The following is a 20252-nucleotide window of genomic DNA, read 5'->3' as shown; positions in this document are numbered from 1 at the left end:
AGGCAGGCAATTTACCCACCCGGCTAGCCCGGTCGGCGCCAGTGGTGTAATGATTGCTAAGTGGAAGGACAGAAGAGATGTCAGTTACATATCTACAGAATACCAAAATGATATGGTGGAAATGCAGAACAAACGAGGCAAACTGAAATCAAAACAATTGCCTATAATTGAGTATAATAGGTTTATGTCAGGCATTGACAAGCAAGATCAAATGCTTGCCTATTATCCTTGCGAAAGGAAAACCATTAGGTGACCTACAAAAATATTTATGCATATTTTGCAACTAATGATCAATGCACACCATATCTATAATAAATATTCACATAACAAGATGCAACTTTATGACTTCTGTTTATCAGTGAGCAGATCTTTATTGAAACAGCCATCTGATCTCCCTCATACTGTGCATGATGTACCTGAACTGGAACATGTGCTCAAACCGCGGGAAGAAAGAAAAGGTGGAAAGATATTGAGGAAGTAATGCAAACGTTGCTATTCCGAAGGGAAACATAAGGATACAATCTATATCTGCAGTGTTCGTGAAGGATCACCCGGCTATTGCTTAGACTGTGCAAACATTACTAACATTCTTACACATAATATTTCTTAATGTTACCATGTTTTTTGTTTTATTATTTACATACTATATTATTATGTTTTTGTGTCATGTGCCAGCATGTGATGCGGTATTTAAAGCCAAATTTGACCTCCAGTGCCTGTCACGTGTTGGAGCGTGAATCTCAAAATCTTTGAATCTCAGAATCTTTGGAAACTGCTTATACGACACTGGAATATTGATATGGTATACCTAACAATCCCTTATTACCAATTTTGAAGCCTTTTCATTATGGAAACACAGTCGGCATCTGGTGACAGTCTCCTCCTTCTATGCCGCGCTATTGACGATAGCATGCTGACTCATGACCGGCAGCGAACATGTTAATGGAAAGTTGCTGCAATGGATAAAAGGATGGTTGAGTGGAGAAGTCAGAGAGTAGTAATCAATGGACACTACTCTTCGCGGACTAATGTTATTAGTTAAGTATCCCATGGTTCGCTATTGGGCCCATTGTTGTTTTGTATATTTATCAATGATACTGATGAAGGTACAAAGGGTACTAGGAAAGTTTTGCAATATGACGCAACAATGAATCACAGGAAGCTGCTTGTTGCTGCATGTTGAGACATGTTCATACGTGCATAGTAGCCGCCGCGCCAAGTCGATGGGCTCAGTTATTCATTAGTAGTGAGAGTGTAAAGTGCTTGCGATGGCATCGTGGTCACGAAATGAGATAAGGACAGTTTTGCGGTATAATTTCGTGCATGGTTTAACCATAGACCAGTGCTTAGAAGAAATGACTCTTGCACTAGATGATGATTGTCCACATCGTACAACGATATTCAGGTGGTATAGAGAATTCCAAAGGGGAAATTTCACTCTGGAGGATTCTGAGAGGCCGGGAAGGCCACGAACGTCAGTTACGGAGGAAAACGTTACTGCTGTGAGGAAAATGCTTGACGAAAACAGGCGAGTGACCTACCAACAGATAGAGGATACTTTAGGCCTAAATGCACCAGCAATTCGTTCGATTCTGCAAGATCATTTGCACGTGAAGAAACTTTGTTCTCTCTGGGTGCCGCATCAACTGACTGAAGAGCAGATGACACGACGTGTGACTTGGTACCGGGAGATGTTAAAAAAGTTTGATAAGGGACAATCTCGGTATGTGAACAACATCGTGACAGGTGACGAGACTTGGCTGTACTATTACGATCTGCCGACCAAGGCTCAAAACAAAGTTTGGGTCTTTTATGATGACGACACACCCGTAATTGTCAGAAAATCCACATCTGTAAAGAAGAAAATGATAGCTGTATTTTTCAAATCGAGTGGAATTGTGGAACGTGTTGTTTTGGACACGCAGAAGACAGTCACAGCTAAGTGGTATACTGAACAATGCCTGCCTAAAGTCATTGGATCTATGAAGAACCTGCGGCCAAAGTCAAGAATGGACACCTGGTACCTCCATCACGATAATGTTCCAGCTCACCGCGCCAAAGCCTGCACCGAATATTTGACCACGACAGGACTGAAACTTCTCGAGCACCCTCCCTACAGTACAGACCTTGCTCCCTGCGACTTTGCACTGTTCCCACATGTGAAAATGAAGCTAAAAGGGAGGCGGTTTTCCAGTGATGAGGACCTTCTACGGGCTTGGGACAACGAGTGTGCTTTACTCCCTAGTGAAACTTGGCAGAACTGGTTTAAAGATTGGTTTCGGAGGATGGAGAGGCATATTGAATGTAGAGGAAATTACTTTGAAAAAATTAAATAAACAAAGCTGTATTGCAAAACTTTCCTAGTACCCTTTGTATATCGGGCTTAATGTCCAAGTTTGAAGATGACACAATGGTTGGCAGGGTTGTTAATGACAGTATGCTACTGCAATAGAATTTATAAAAGTTGAGCAGATGGCTGAAAAGTGGCAACTGAAGTTTAACATTGACAAATGCAAAGTACTACATATGGGGAAAAGTAACCCCAAAGAAATGTAAGAACTGTGTGCCACTACACTCAGGGTAATGGAGAATGAAATAGACCTGGGGGTAATTGTGCAGTCAGATATGAAGTTTTCTGAGTAATGCAAACAGGCTTCCAGAGCAGGCCATGGGGTCTTGACAATGATTACAGGAATTTTGCTAAAATTCTGAGTGCTGCATACAGGTCTGGAGGCCTCATTTTAGGAGGGATGTAGAGTTGTTAGAACAAGTACAGAGAAGGCAACAAGACTGTCGAGGGGAACAAAGTGGTGCGCTTACCAGGAAAGGCTTAATTTCTGAAAATTGCAGCGTCTGGAGATTTGGCACCTGCAGGGTGATCTGACTTGAATAGTTTGAGTAGGCTCAATGGCGTATAGTGTGTTTGCATCTAATGGCACCAGGGATTCTCCCCTTTTCCGTGTTGCTTTCATTGTAGGTAAAACAGTTCACTGTAAAGGCCAGAGATTTAAAAGTGTATGGGTTTTGTAAGTGTAGTGTTATGCATCATTGTTTCTCTAGCCATTTAGCCTCTAGATTCATAATGATTCATGGCCAAAATTCATAAAATGGGTGTACCACTTAGACCCATAGTCTCATTTATAGGCAGTCCCACATATGCATTATCTGGTTTCTTAGCCAAATTATTATCTCCATTAGTAGGACTTTCTGAATTTAGTATTAAGGACAGCAAAGACTTTGTGCATTTTATTAGAAGCCAACGCATAGAAGAGAATGAAATTATGATATCTTTCGACATGAAACCTCTATTTACATGTATTCCGATTGACCATGGAGTGCGTTGTGCCCACATGGCCTTACGGAGAGATACCACTCTAAATACTAGAACACAATTAAATTTAGAGGATATTGAGAAAGGTATAGAATTATGCCTCTCAAGCACCACTATGGTGTTTGATAATACTATGTATCAGCAGGTTAACGGTACAGCCATGGGCTCCCCCATTAGCGCAATTATAGCTAATTTAACTATGGAGGAGCTCGAGGCTAGAATATTTAATGTTAGTGTTCTCCCTATGCACCCCTGGAAAGGATACATAGATGATACGTTTTCAATTATTCGAAAGGGGAGTGAAGATCAGGTGTTGAATATTTTAAATGGCTTCTTCCCATTCATACAATTTACCTTGGAGGCAGAAGAAGGAGTTTTGCCGTTCCTAGATGTGTTGGTCTGTAGGAAAGACCAAAAACTAAAGACTAAGGTCTATAGGAAATCGATGTGTAAAGGTCAATATTTGCACTACAATTCAGCTCAAGCCAACCATCATAGGAACAGTGTGGTTAGAACATTAGTTGACAGAGCAAAATCACACTGTAGTACCTCAAGGATAGGAAGGTAGAGTATGAATGCGTCACGACGGATCTTACAAAATGTGGCTACCCCCAGAGGATTATAGAAAAATATATTAAAGGAAATCAGAGGAGAGGCGAATCTTTTACGCCAGTTCCACTGCATACATTCCCTACTATCCGGGTCTAACCGATCATGTAACTAGAATACTAAGATATTATCAGACGTGTTGTGTGCAGCTTCCGGGGCGGGGGCGGCACACAATCGTGTCACAAGTAAAGGACCCCATTCAAAAAGAGAATGCAAGTGGGGTCGTATATAGTATTAGATGCACGGATTGTGGGGAGTGTTATGTAGGGGAAACAAAACGCCATCTCAAAGATCGTCTGGGGGAGCACACTAAGGCAATAAGAAATGTGGAGTATGGTAAGTTCGCCGTGGCCGAGCATTTTTAGAAGCAGCACCAGATCTCCCCAGACTATGCTATCGTCACCGATCAGGCGCATAAGTTCTGGGACCGCAAGTGGCTCGAGAGTTTGCGGATCTGTTCCACAGTGAACATTAATAGAGATAGAGGAACGCAGATCCATCCCCTCTTTGAGGCTACTATCCTCAGAAGGGATGAACGGTTCCATGTGACCCACTCTCGAGCCACTTCCGATTCCATAACACAAGAGAACGGAACACGTGGGAATGAAACACATGATGAGTACTGTGAACCTGCTGGTATTTAAAGACGCACCGCAGAACAAAGAAAATACCGCTGAAGAAGAAGAAGGCTGTTGTTGTTTGTTATTTGGTTTTTAGGAGCATTAGCCATATTGCTCCGGGATATGCGGTGGTCATTCCCTGACCTTTCCGCATCCTCCGTATTTGGTGGTGACGGGCTCGAACCCCGGTCTAATCAAGAAGCGTGTGCTACGCACTGCTGCTCCTTCCCACCTGGCTACAGAAGCGCCTAGGAAGAAGGCAGGAGCCTTCGAAAGCTATGGTTTTATCACTTTTAATTTAGTATATTTTAACGTATTTTATTGTTTTTAACCCAGTATATTTTAATGTATATTTTATATGTATATTTCATATATTTTAGTTGTAAAGTTAAATATAATTTATTGTAAATACAGGCAAATATAATTTATTATAAATACATAGATATCAAGATTCCAGTTTTTGTTTTGTTTTATTTCTACATAAGGTTGATGAAAAACAAAAAAAAACATTTAAAACTACAATATGAATATACCCAACCTCAGAGGCCTGTTTGAAGAAATGAAGGCAGATTGTTTCCAAAAAAACAGAAGTAGAAGGGATAAATGACGAAAAGTTAGTTCGGCAAGTTTGGAGTTGGACTGGTTGCAGCATGTGTTTGGACTGGCTTGGAAGGGAGTAGAATAATTATGGATGCCAATTCAGTAGAACAGTGCCCATGGAAGTATCTATACAGAAGGGATGTAGAGAAACTGAACATCTATATGACTGAGTGGAGAGACTTTGTAAGAGATATCGTTAATTAACCCCTGACCTATTTTTATTAATTAACCTCTTCTGAATGGTGTCTAAAATCTTACGAGAGGTTTTGGGATCACTATCCCCAGATGTGGGAACAATATTCCATGGTAGGACATTCAGGTTTGTACAAAGTGAGCACTTGTTTAGAAGAAATGTAATGCAAAGAGCAAATAAGAAAACCCAGTTTTTTGGATATGGAGGAAGCGATATTTGTGATGTGCTTACGCCAAGAGAGATTAGAAGTCAGGATAATCTCTAATAGAGATATGTGATCTTGTTTAGAAATCTGAGTGTCATCGAAGATAAGCATAAGAGCAGTAGACTCGTGTTTGCAAGAAATAAGATGGGAATGAGTTTTTGAGGAATTAAAGTTCCTTTGCCCCGCTAAAGAATTACGTGGAGATTGTCATTAACAACTTGGTGGAAAACATTTTAGAAGTTGAAACTATCTATGCAGGAAAAGTTTTCTCAAATTTGAAGGTGGAATGCAATATACTATGATCTGCAAAACTATGGGGACTGGATTCCAGTCAGTGAAAGAAGGTCATTGATATACAAGAGGAAAAGAGTGGGAGAAAGAAGTAAACCATGGGGAACACCAGCATTAGTTGTGATCTGAAGTGCCTAGAGCACCCCTAACACTGACTGCACATTTTGAAGGGTTGTTTGTGAGAAAAAAGATCAAGAGTATTGGGTTAGGATTTTCTGGTATTCTGGAAGGTAAATGAACAAGCTGAGTGAGGTCATTATTGCAAAATCCTCATCCAGCTAGGTTCATGCAATTTGAAACTGAAGCCAACTGGAGTTGTGAACATTAAAATCAAAGAAAATTACTTCACTGTTTGGAAAATTAGATTGAAGAATGGCAAGCTTCACAGAAAGGAAGTCAAAGTAATTAGTGGGGCTGGGAAAATGATAGATGCAACATGTGAATTTGACAGAATGGGATGGAGATTTTAAGCCGGAAGAAACTGCAAATTAGGAAATCTCTGACAAAATATTAGGGCAGACGTGCACAAGTATAATCTTTGAAGCAAAAGGAATAAAAAGTTAATAAATCAGGATTCTGCCAGAAAATGTAAGTGGAGCTTGGCAAACTATGTGGAAATGAACATCAAAATCACAAGTATAGAGACTGACATGTAGTTATATTATTGTGAAAGCCCCTGCAAAAAAAAGTCATGCATATCAAATAACAGTGGATGACAGTAAAGAATTAACTATCTAGGAAGAGACAATTAAAGAAGAACAACATGAATGAAGATCTAGTAACCTCAATAACAGCAATAGCTAATGCACAAAAGTTGGGAAATGAAACAGCAACAATTCCCTGAATAATAACCCATTTCTGTGGGGGTGGGAGGAGAACTGGATGTGTGGAGGAATCTGAAATGAATTAAGTTTATCTCATATTCATCCACTTAGAAAATTGTGCCAAATTCAAGGCCTGTCTTACATTTGCAACTAGCTTAAAATCCAGCAAGTACAGTAACTACAATATGATTTTCTCTTCAGAAAAAAAAAAAAAAAAAAGTAAGTGTGTGTTCAAAGGGATTGACTATGCCATTCCCGGAAGATCCACAGTCACCAATTTAACATCCATAACCAGCACCATTCTCAGAGCACTAGAAGCTAAAGCAGAACTTGCCGTCATGTACGTCGACCTGGAAGCTGCCTTCAACTCAATCAGCATTCCCTCGCTCGTTCACCTCCTGGAAAATTACTTCCATATAAAAGGTGACGTGTTGTGGTTTATCACAACGCTGCTATCAGACAGAATCATTGTTCTTACAGCGGATCAAGATATAATCTCAAGAAAAATCACTGCGGGAGTTTCCCAAGGTGGAGTCTTCTCCAGAGCATTGTTTACTGCAGTCATTATTCTGTTTGTGCAAGAGAGAGAAGACATAATCTGCTATGCTGACGATATTAAGCTACACACCTAGATTAACCCCGGGGAACATATCTCAAAAATTAATGAAAAGATCAATCGAAAGCTACACGACTTAGGCTCCTATCTCCATCAATTTGGACTACTTATTAATCCTACAAAATCAGCCCAAATTGTCTTTTCTTTGAAGCACCAACCCACTGAAGTCCAAGCTTCTCTAGATGGCATTCTCCTTCCAGTGGTAAATATACATACGGACTTGGGAGTCATCTTCGATTGCAAACTGACCTTCAAGCCCCACATTGACAAGCTCATAACAAAATTCTGCAAAATGCAGTGGATTACCAAACAACAACTACTCCACATTAAGGATCTGAATGTGACTCGGCAGTACATATACACCTCTGTATACTCCATCATGTTATACGCCTCAGAAATATGGGTATCTGCAGCCCCCACAAATATCAAGCATGTGTACTCCTCTGAATACTGGCTCCTTCATTGGATCACACATAAACATCATCGTCAACCCCAGCAAAGAACAACTGCGATGGAAACTGCACTGAACTTTGCCCGACTGCCAAACCTTATAATGGAAAGATGCCTCACATTAACTGCCAAAATGACCACTGGAATAATCTTGGAGCCAAACGTATGGGAACTGTTCAGCTGGAGAATCCCTCAACCTGGACTGAGGTCAGCTCCAACACTTATAGCCAACCATAACAGACTAGCCCTTAGCGACCGCTTTCTCCCCAAGCAGATGCCTATCACAGTCCAAGCAATCGAAGGTGATCTCCACAAATTTGTCAAGGATCGCAAATACCAGAGAGAGATCCTTGATGACCTAAACTCAACAAAGGCAAACCGCACACTAATGTCGCAGTATAATAAATTTAAAAAAGGATGTCTGTATAATATTGTATATAATGTCAAAAATACTGTATAATATTTTTATGAATATATTGTGAATAATTTAACTGAAACTTATTATATTGTTGGCACTGGGGGATGAACCTGAATTTCAATGTGGGCCCCGTCCTCAAGACCTTTGTCCACCAGCCAATGTGAAGCCCCTGACATTCCTGCTGTGAAGGATACATTGTATACATCCTTTTGTACACAATAAAGATTATATTTATTTATTTATTATTATTTGCATAAGTAATTTTTTAAAAATAAACATATATTTGTTTGAAAATACTTGCCTGTCTTTGCTCAAGCTGCAAAGATAGAGCTAGTAAGTATATATTTTGTAATGATTTATCTAAATGTATGTAGTTTCCATAAGCAGTCCATGTCTGGCTATACAGTTAATGGGAGGCAAAGTTAGGAAAGTACTTAGGATAGCAATAGACACTCCTGCCCTCATATTGCACTAATAGCTCAGAATGTTGAAGAAATTTCGGGGAAGGACAGTGAAAAGAATATGATTGAAGAAAATACAGTAGGTGCTCAGGTAATCCAGGGGCACAATTTCCCATCCATATTAGTAACGGCCCAATCTTTTATGACTTTGCTAATTTTGGAAGGAGATGTCTTAATATCTCTGTATATCCGAAGTGTTATGTTAATGTCTGCACTAATGCTTAAATTAACCCTAAAACTATTAACTATTATAATTAGAAATTATATCAACCAATTAACATTAAGAACTCAATATTAAAAGTTAAAAATTATTTAAAAATTAATTTAGAAGATAACTTGGTAGATATAGGTAAAACAGTATCTCTTCAGGATGCCACACTATTTCAGTAAATTGTACTGAAATAGTCCATATATGCCACCATTAATGTTTCAATAGTTTCCTGTACATATAATTTTGTGGTGGGGCCAAAATTTTTTAAAGAAAGGAATTTATCTAACGTACAGGGAACTGTGGCATCTAACGTTAAGTTACCTGTACTTTTAAGCTGTTGATTGCTGCTAGTTGGGGAAAAAAAAAAAATAATAAAAATTATATAAAGTTGCTGTTAGGACTTACCGACCCACCACATGGCAGCCAGAACCAAAAAGTGAGAATGATTGTTTGAATTTTCCGCCCTAGTTGTGGGCATTGGTGGCGACCTCTTACAGTCCAAAACAAACCAATGTGATGAAGGCAAACTATTGTAATGCTCGCAGGAAAAAAAAAAACAGCTAATGTGGCTAAAATAATACTAAGATGAAACTAAATTATCCTATGATATATGCCAATCATAAAGCTGCCCTCCCGGGCGTTCTCTTTACACGCTACAGAGAGTGAACAGCTCATGTACGCAGAAATTAAATTTATTTACAAAAATATATAAACTATATGCAAAATGGTTCTGTCGATGTTTGCTATACTTCCTCTATTGTATAATTTTCTAATAAAATTCCTGAATCTGTCAGGAATTTTATTCTTAGTAAGCTTGTCTTTTAAAGTTCCAAGTGCTTCAAATTTAAGTTTACTGTTATTGCAAAGTTTATTGTTTACTGTTAAGAATAATCTTATTATTCTTATTATTCTTATTGCTTGTAAGGTTATTATGTTTCTTTGTATTTTAATTGGTATGTTTGAACTCCAATGGCTAAGGTGCATTATTTCAAAATTGTACCCTTCTCTTTTAACGTAAATTCCTATTTCTATTAGGTTATTCGCCTTGATATTTATATTTAGGTCTAGAAATGTAACCTTTGTGTTGTCTGTGTTCGTTTTTGTTAAGGTTAGATCATTGGGATAGATATCCTTTTTGCTCTCTTCTAAGTTGCTGTCAAAGGAAATCATTTCATCGATGTATCTGTATGTTTTAATTTGGTTTTTATTCTTTTTGTTGTATTCCTTTTCGTAATGATGTAGAAAAAGGTTTGCTGCCATTACTGAGAATTTGGATCCCACTGGGATGCTTATCACTTATTTATATATGTATTTGCCATCGTGTATGTAGTTGTTGAATAGGCAGAAATCTGTATATACTGCCCATTAGCTATCATTTATTATTAATTTTTCTTCATGATCTCTAAAGTATGTGTCCAGTACTCTTTTGAATTTGTCTAATAGTATGGCAGTGACTAGGTTGGAGAAGTCATGTGAATCTATTTTGGTTGTCTAATGATGTTCTTTGATATAATGTATCACTTCGGCATTACTATTTATTATCCAAGTTTCTTTTATGTTCATGTATATTTGTTTTAGTATTTTTTTGAACTTATTGGCTATGATATTGGTGTAGCAATTTCTTCCGCTGGTAATAAATCTGAAACTAACTGGTGTGTTTTATGGAATTTGGGTATTATATATAGGAATGGTAAATTAGTATTGTCTATTCTTGCTTTTAATTTTTTGTGTACTATTTATTATCCAAGTTTCTTTTATGTTCATGTATATTTGTTTTAGTATTTTTTTGAACTTATTGGCTATGATATTGGTGTAGCAATTTCTTCCGCTGGTAATAAATCTGAAACTAACTGGTGTGTTTTATGGAATTTGGGTATTATATATAGGAATGGTAAATTAGTATTGTCTATTCTTGCTTTTAATTTTTTGTGTAATGCCAGTATCTTGTTCACTATGCTTCTCATGTTGTTACTGATTTTCTTGTATGTGTTGCTTTTAGTAATTTCATTTTTCAGTGCCTCAGCATAGAATTTTTTTTACATATAATGGCAAAGTTATTGGTGGCTTTATCTATGCTCGTAATTATTAATTTATTTTATAATTCTTTTTAATTTTGCCTATTTATGTTTGCATAATTCTCTATTGCTGTTTGTTCTAAGTTTTTTATATGGTTTGTGCTGACATCCGGTACTCTTCTAATCCAACCATTGAATTCTTTGACCAGTTTTTCATATTTAATGGATAGTTTGTAACTGAATTGTAATAGGCCACAGTATTTTCTTACTTTATTCCAATTATTCTTGTAGTTGGGTTTAAATTTAAATTTCATAAGGTTCCTTAAATCTTTACCTTCTATTATTTCTAAATTTGTTAGAAATAATAGAAGATAAAGCCTGTTAGAACATACTACTATATTTTTTTCAATCATATTCGTTTCACTGTCCTTCCCCTAAAATTCTTCAACACTGTATTATCAGTGCAATACGAGGGCAAGAATGTCTATTGCTATCCTAAGTACTTTCCTAACTTCACCTCCCATTAGCTGTATAGCCAGACATGGACTGCTTATGAAAACTATATACATTTAGATAAATCAATACAAAAATAAAAAAATAATATATATATATATATATATATATATATATATAAACTGATTCGACAAGGCAATTGTGCTTATTTAGTAATCTAAATATATCCTAAACTTACTTTTCAAATCCTGCCATTCTGGTAACTAATGAATCCAACTTCTTAACCTGTAATGACATGAAACAAAAGTTTTTTGGTCAACTAAGCACTTATATATTTTCCAGAGCAATTAGGCAAAAATCAACAAATATTGCAACAAGTATATTTAGAGAAAACACCTCAGGCATGAGAAAAATAAAAAAATTTAATGTATGTGAAATAGCAATAGCCTCATTTGTGCATGCATGTGAGATGCAAACAATGTCTTTAAAAAATGCAATCTATATTATGAAGCAGGCAAACCATGAGATGCCCGTCTTGCACTGCTCACGGATACAGTATTATGATAAAGAGCTATGTGATATAAAGTCTCTACTCTATAAAATGCAAACTGAAAAAACAAGTAAAAAATAATGAATACATATTCAACTTGCTATGTCGAGATCTGGGATACATTGGCAATTTTGTAATATTAGTAAGTTTGTGATAATTTTTTTAAGTTCTGTGATAAAATAACTAATGGTCAAATCACTAACAACTGTTGGCTAACAGAGGCCAGTATATCTGCTGATTCTAAAAATAAACATCTTGTTGGGCTAACTATTTACTGGTAATAAGGAAAAAGTCTTAGTGGTGATCGAACCTCCCTTTACTCAGGAAGAACTGACTCTTGCAACTGCCAAGATTAGGAACCGCAAGATGCCTGGACTGGACTTACTAGAGCCCAAAATAATAAAGTGGTAGAATACAACCCAGATCGCATACTAAAACTGTTTAACCACTGCCTACACAATGGCCGCTTCCCATTTGCCGGGAAAGAAGCCAAAGTACACCTCATCCTGATAAACCCGAACAAGCCACGGGACCAGGCAAACTCATACAGGTCCGTAGCACTTCTCTCAGTTTTTAGTAAACTTTTTTGAGCATCTACTGCGTAACAGAATAGTTGTCCACTATAGCAATGCAGGCCTACAATTACCAAACCAATTTTGATTTAAAAAGGGCTGATCCACTGTGGATGCACTGGAAAGCATCATCTCTGCTGCCAGAAACTCCAACAAAAAATATTTTCTGATGATCTCAATCCATTTTGCTGGGGCATTTGACTCACTTTTGTGGCCAAACATACGTGGCAGACTCCACATGGGGAAGGGAGTTTGACCAGAAATGTTCTGCAATTGCAAAGTCAGTGTCACCAAGGTGAATTGCTCTCCCCTATGTAGCAACTGCCACAATCTTTGCAAGTTACAGGGTATACCCCTCCGCTACGCAAAAGAGGAGCAACTGGAGTTTTAATGTTAGAAACCAAGGAACCTGGTTTCTAACATTAAAACCAGGGAACGTAAGCTCCTACCAGGTAGTTGTACACATTTTATGCGATATTCCTGGAGGATTTTTGAAATCTGGTTCAACATGCCCAGATAGTAGGGAATATAGGCGGTAGGGCATATCATCACGTGGTGATGATGGTCTTGGGCAGATTGCAAGCTCTTGTGCTTGTAGCAAGCACTTGTCTAATATGTGGGTTGGATAATCACAATTGACCAGGTCAGTTTTTACACTGGAAATCTTGGTGTGTCTAGCTTCCTCTGAGCTGGAATGGCTCCAAGCTAGGGAGAATAGAGTGTGGGCAGTGCTGTTGAGATGGCTAGGGGCGTGGGCTGATCTGTAGTTAGTAAACTGCCTGCACCACAATGGTTTATGGTATATGGAGGTCTCCAAGCGTGGGCCCACATGCTTTACCAGAACATCTAAGAATGGAAGGGACCCATCTACTTCTAATTCTAAAGTGAATTGGATGAATACTGGTAATCAAGAATTCAGGTACTCCAGTAGTGTTGTCTCCAAACCACGTGGGATGACAGTGAAGATGTCATCGACGTATCTGCACAAAACTGTAAAGGGTACAGGCGGGTTCAGGAATATCTGTTCCTCCAATTCCTCCATGGCAGTGTTGGCCACGACAGAGCTAACAGAGGCACCCATAGCAGTACTGTGCACCTGCTTGTACAGGGAATCCCCGAAGGTAATGACGCTGCCTGACAAGCATATGTTGAGGGCAGTACAGATGTCCTCTGTGGATAGCGATGTTCTGCTCAGTAGATCTGAGTCATTCTCCAGAAGTCGCTTGGTGCAGTTTATGGCCTGTTGGACTGGAATTGATGTAAACAGGGACACAACATTGAATGACACCATAATCTCGCTGTCAGAGATTGAAAGTTCTTTAATTAGGTGAATGAACTCACTGCTGTTAGTGACAGCATGGGCCATATTTCCCACTAGAGGTGTAAGACGTCGTGAAATGTACTTAGACAGCCCATATGTAGGCATGTTGCAGCAGAACACAATGGGCCGGAGAGGAACGCCTGGCTTGTGAATCTTAGATAAGTCATAGAACTGTGGTAGTCGGCAGCCCGTGGCTTGCAGTAGCCACCGAGTCGATGTCGAAATTTCCCAGATTTGAACCATGTGAAAGAATAAACTTGCTTTGACAATGTTAGATGATTGTTGTAATGATTAACTAAGATTCATTTGCTGGGCCTTTAATTCAGATTTAAGCACAGCCAAATTAGGTTTTTTCAATTCTTTATTGAATTTCACATACTCCGCCATGGTTCATTTCATGATGTCTTTTAACACAGCAACTGTCTCTCTGCAAGTCAAACATGTTAATCAGGAGTTCTGTACTATGAAGAAGTAATCATCTTCCCAATGGTTGCTGAATTGTCTGTTTTCTTCTGAAACTCTTATTTTTTTTTAAAATTCATTCTGAAAGGACAAAATTAAATCTATTAATTAATATTTTATAGATATATTTAATGACAACAAGTGAATCTGCACTACTTACTTATTTAAACTTTTTCCACTAGAAATACTTTTCTAAAAAACGTTTTATTCCTTTCGAGACATCCAGTCTTCTCTCCACCTGTACCTATTAAGAAGCTCACTCAACTAGTGTGAGAAGATAAGAATACTGTTTGGGACCACGTTCTCCCTCCCTGGTGTTTTTATGATGTAATGTGGTTCAAAGAAGGGAAGCAGTGGTGGGATTCGAGGAAGTACAGCTGGTCTAGTATTATACAGGGTTATTCAAAATGAAGTCCGGGATTTCAAACAATTCCTGTACAGACATGAGCAGACATAGGAAGAAAGAAATATTTCCAGAATGCAAGTATAGTAATAAAATTTTTTTTACATACCTCATAAATGTTCAATATGAGAGTCTTTAGTGATCCGGCAGACATCAACTCGGAAAAGGAATTCTTCCCAAACACGGCTTAGTAAGTCAGGAGTGATGCTGTCAATGGTTTTGGTGATGCGATCTTTCAGTTCTGGTATAGTCGCAGGTAAGGGAGGCACAAAAACGTTATCCTTTACAAAACCCCACAGGAAGAAATCGCATGACGTTAAGGTCAGGAGACAAAGGCGGCCAGGATTCGATCTGCTGATCTGCAGCACTCCCACATCCGATCCATCGCTGCAGTAAATGGCAGTTTAAAAAATTCCGGACTATGTGATGGAAGTGACATAGGGCACCACCTTGCTGTAGGATGAAGTTTGCACTATCGTCCTGTAGTTGGGGTAGAAGCCATAAGCGTAATAAATCCAGATAAATCTCCCCAGTTACAATCTTTTCACAAAAGAAAAATGGACCTTAACTTTCCTTTGAGATATGACACAAAAGACATTTACTTTTGGAGAATCCCGCTCGTGTTCCACATGTGTATGCAGATTTGATATCCCCCAAAATCGCACATTCTGCTTATTCACTTTCCCCAACAAATGGAAGGTCGATTCATCAGAAAAAAAATCACTCTGTCAGCAAACGTGTCATCTTGTTCCATGCGGCAGTGCAGTGCAGAAGTTACTCCTCGCGCACAGATCATCTGGTTTCAAAGACTGCAACAGGGTTAGACGATATGGTTTCATTAGTAATCGCTTCCGCAAAACACGCCAAACTGTAGTTTGTGGGATGTGAAGTTCTTTGCTTGCCCTCGCAATGGATTTCCTTGGGCTCCTTAGAAAAGTTTCCCTAATGCATTCCACATTAGCATCTGATATGGGCAAGCGACCGGGACTTTTTCCCTTGCACAGACATCCTGTCTCGTTAAACTGCATATACCATCGTTTAATTGTCTTGTCCGTCGGCGAATCTTTCTTAAATTTTTTCCGAAAGTGGCGTTGCACAACGGTAACAGATTTATTTACATGAAACTCCAACACAGTAAAAGTTTTCTCATAACATTCCGAAGCCATGTTGCAACAGAGCAGAACTAGCGTCACAGGCAAACAAATGACTGGACGGCGGTATGCGTCCAACGCCATCTGGTGGTTAGCCGTGCAGCATACCGAACATCACGAGCGTGGGAATGAAACTCGAGATATTATGCGTTCTTTCGAGATGGCTACAAATGATTATGACACATGCGCTTTCCAAAAAAAAAATTCTGAAACCCCGGACTTCATTTTGAATAACCCTGTATTTCTCATTATTTATTGTGCCTAGTGCAATAGTGAATGATTTCCCATTGATGTAGTTAGTAGCATAAAAATCATCTGGCAGGTCGCTAAAAATAATGTTGCGGGCCTCATGCGGCCCACAGGTTGGCCAGGCCTGCTCTAGAGGATGGAGAACATCAGGATCAACAAACCAAGCTTCTTTTATACTCTAGTTAAAAGAATTTCCGAAACAGTGGAATAAAATGAAGACAGTACTGAGATGAAATTATTAACACTACCTCTGCATCTTCACATATGCATGCATGATAAAACTGAAGAAAGTAAAGATGAATCAGAAATTCTTTTGAAAAAGCAAAAACTAGTTTGCCATCAATAAAAAAAATTGCAATCCCTACCAAAAAAAAAAAAAAAAAATGTAGTTCAAAAAGATCTCAATTATCAAACAAGATGAGATTATTTGAAGAGGAAGAAATCTGAGGGAAATATATGAAATATCAACACCTCCTCACCATTCTTCCAACAAGTATCAATTCAGGATGGGCTTTTCTGACATATTAAAAATTTGCAAAAAATAATAATTCTTCTTCTAATATTTGCACAAATTCACTCACAGCCTGCTCTGCAATGAGCCTATTGATGCACTATTTTCTAAGATATCATTTTTTTTAAGCAAAGGTATGAAATAAAATAACTTTTGTATTTTTTTCCCACTGTTTGGTTTTTTAAATAATTATTTTTTAATAATTACATATGATTATAACACCAATAAGCAAGTTAATTTCTATCAGAATAAAAATTTACATTTATTTTTTTTGTTATAATGTTACATCATATAACTTTCCATGTTTATATATTTTTAAAGGTGATATAGTTGTACACGTTGGCACTAAAGATATTAAGAGTAGGAGACCAGCGGAATTACTTAACAAGTACAGGTCACTGATGAAAAAAAGCCGTGAATTAGGGTTGAATTTGAAAGTGTCTGCAATTCTGCCCAGACACGATAGGAGGGAGTATATGATCAGAGCCCTGCCAATCAATTCGGCCCTGGAAAGATTGTGCAAGGCTCAAGGGGTAGAATTTTTTTCAGTCTGGTCTGTACTTGTTAACAGGAGAGACTGCTTCTACAGGGATGGGATACACTTATATAGAAAGGGTGCAAGAATGTTTGCTGATGCTATCGAGGCAGTGTTAGGTGGGTCTGAAAACTGCTAGATTGGGGGGATACCAAGGACTAATAGATTAACAGTAGCCACTGGCAGAGGAGAAAGTGATTCTTGCACTGCTTCTATTGGAATGAGCAGCAGCCTGGAAAATAAGATGGGCATCATGGGGGTACAAGTAAACACATGGGTTGTGTTAGGGTGGCTAAGAGGAAGAGCAGGTGCATGTATACTTGCGTGTACACCAATGCTAGGAGTTTATTAAATTTGATGAATTTGAGTTACTGCTCAAAACATCAAAGGCAGATATTGTTGGGATTTCAGAGACATGCTATCACACAGATATAAGGAATGCAGAACTGGAATTTGGGGAATAAAATGTCTACAGAAAGGATAGACAGGATAGGAAGGGAGGAGGGGTTATGTTATTAGTCAAGAAACACATAAAATCCAAGGAAATGAAGCCAGTCGACATCGCTGGACAGTGCAGTGTCGAGTCAGTTTGGTGTGACATAAGCATTGGGAGATCAAAATTGAGAGTAGGAGTGTGCTATAGGCCTAATGACTCTGATGAGTATAATAAGAAACTGTACAGAGAAATAGAGTGGGCCAGTAAATCAGAGAGTCTTATAATGGGAGATTTTAATTTCCCAGATATTGACTGGAATTTGGGGGCTGGTCACTCACACACTAGCAAGGCTTTTGTGGATTTATTGGATGATTGTTTTCTACATCAGCATGTTCGGGAGGCAACTAGGAGTAATACTTTTGATTTGATTATCAGTAGTGATTCTTCATGCATTAAGAACCTGCAGATAAATGAACCACTAGGTGGCAGTGATCACAGTGTTCTGAAGTGGGAGTTACTCAAAGAGGTAACTACCATTAGGGGTAAAGGGAAGGGGTATTGCTTTCGTAAAGGAGACTACGATAGACTGAGACAGTATTTAAATTCGATACAGTGGGATCAACTGATGATGTTACCAACAGCAAATTCAAAATGGGAAGCATTCAAAGAACTTATCTTGCAAGCTACTAGGCTTTACATACCAACTAAGAAATATTGTTCAAGGTTTAGGCCTAAATGGATGTCAGATGAACTAATGAGGCATATGGCAGAGAAGAAAAATGCATGGGATACATACAAATTAATACGTGACACAGAAGCCTATGATAGATACAAGTTGAGCAAGTTACAAAGGAGGTTAGGCAGGCGAAGGCAGATTACGAGAGATCCTTGGCAAGGGATGCGAAGAAAAACAGTAAAGAGTTCTTTACTTATGTAAACTCTAGAAGGAAGGGGATGAATCAGATTGGTCCACTTGATATCGATGGGTCAACTGTTGATGACCCTGCTCAGGTAGCTAACAAACTAAATGAATATTTTGCATTGACATTCACACATGAGGAGTTATTCAGGAAGGGGAATGCCAGAGGTGAAGTAAACTGTAGCAGTGAGCTAGATGATTTGTAATAACTGAGAGGAAAGTGGAGGAGAAATTGTTGAGGATAAACACAAGAAAGGCACCTGGGGTGGATGGGATCTATCCAGTTATATTAAAGGAGGCAGCAAAGGAAGTAAGCAAACCCTTAGCCATAATTATGAGAGCTTCCTTGGACTCAGGGGTGGTGCCCATGGACTGGAGATGTGCAAATGTGACCCCAATTCACAAGGGAGGATCAAAGGCTGACACAAGTAAATTATAGACCTGTGAGTTTAACTTCTGTTCCCGGAGGCACTGCAGGATCATCTAGACAAGACTTCAGTTATTGCTCGGACACAGCATGGTTTTGTTAAGGGGAAGTCTTGCCTGACCAATTTGATTGGATACTATGATGCAGTCACAAAAGAACTGGATGCAGGGAATACCTTTGATATTATATACTTGGATCTTAGAAAGGCTTTTGATACTGTTGCACATGGAAGACTGTTGCACAAATTGGAGCAGTGTGGCATTGGAGGCAAATTGCTGCTATGGATAAAGGGGTGGTTGAGGGGGAGAAGACAGAGTGGTAATCAATGGACACTGCCCAACGTGGACTAATGTTATTAGTGGAGTCCCTCAGGGTTCAGTATTGGGTCCTTTATTGTTTTCTGTATTTATAAATGATATTGATGATGGTATATCAAGCTTAATGTCCAAGTTTGCAGACGATACGAAGGTTGGCAGGGTTGTCAAGGACACTACTGACACTATGCTGCTGCAACAGGATCTGGAAAGGTTGAGCAGATGGGCTGAGAGGTGGCAAATGAAGTTTAACATTGACAAATGTAAAGTACTACACATGGGAAACAGCAACCCCAGAGCAACGTATCAACTCTGTGGTACTACACTGACAGTGGTAGAGAATGAAAGGGACCTGGGGGTGGTTGTGCAGGCAGATGTGAAGTTCTCTGAGCAGTGCAGACGGGCTGCAAGAGTAGCTCATGGTGTATTGTCAATGATATATAGGAATTTTTCTAGCAGGGATAAGGAGATGATTATTCCCTTGTATAAGGCAATGGTCAGGCCACACGTAGAGTACTGTATACAGGCCTGGAGGCCTCATTTCAAGAAGGATGTAGAGCTGCTGGAACGAGAACAGAGAAGGGCAACAAGATTAGTGAATGGAACAAAGGGGTGCTCTTACGAAGAAAGGCTTAAGTTTTGCAAATTACAGTGTCTGGAGACTAGGCACCAGCGAGGTGATCTGATAGAGGTGTACAAAGCCTTGAATGGTTTGAGCATGCTCAATGCTGATGGGATTCTTCCTCTTGCTCAGAATAATCACCTGAGAGGGCATAAGTTCAAATTGAGGAAAGACAGATGTTGGATAGATGTGCGGAAATTTGCCAGCGGGTGGTTGGTGGGTGGAACAGACTTCCATCCCTTGTCGTGGAAGTTGATAGCCTAAATAAGTTTAAGGCTCAGCTGGACAGGTATTTCGAACGAACAGAGGGGTGAAGTGGAAGTGGTTATTTTTTATTTATTTATTTTACTTTTATTTTTTTTTGGCTGATGTTGCATAAGCTTGCTTTCTTGCATCAAACGCCTCTACTAATGCTAATGCTAACCCAAAACATATTTCATTTCATACTTTTTCTATTTTCAATCCAATTTTTATATAAAATAC

The 20252-nt window shown here is 38.8% G+C and overlaps 1 protein-coding gene across 1 annotated transcript in view; it reads right to left on the bottom strand.

The window, feature by feature from the left end:
• Positions 1 to 20252, bottom strand: part of Adsl (adenylosuccinate lyase) — a 237367-nt gene that overhangs the window by 112291 nt on the left and 104824 nt on the right. Inside the window, exon 6 of the mRNA XM_090376996.1 lies at positions 11536 to 11582. Coding sequence (XP_090233122.1) covers positions 11536 to 11582 — 47 coding nt within the window. The remainder of the gene's footprint in view (positions 1 to 11535; positions 11583 to 20252) is intronic.

Source organism: Mastigoproctus giganteus, chromosome 7 (genome assembly GCF_048544385.1).
Source record: "Mastigoproctus giganteus isolate SK-2022 chromosome 7, ASM4854438v1, whole genome shotgun sequence".
In the NCBI taxonomy this organism is placed as follows: Eukaryota; Metazoa; Arthropoda; class Arachnida; order Uropygi; family Thelyphonidae; genus Mastigoproctus; species Mastigoproctus giganteus.
Note: the sequence above shows the minus strand (reverse complement) of the source record. Positions and strands in the feature narration are given on the sequence as shown.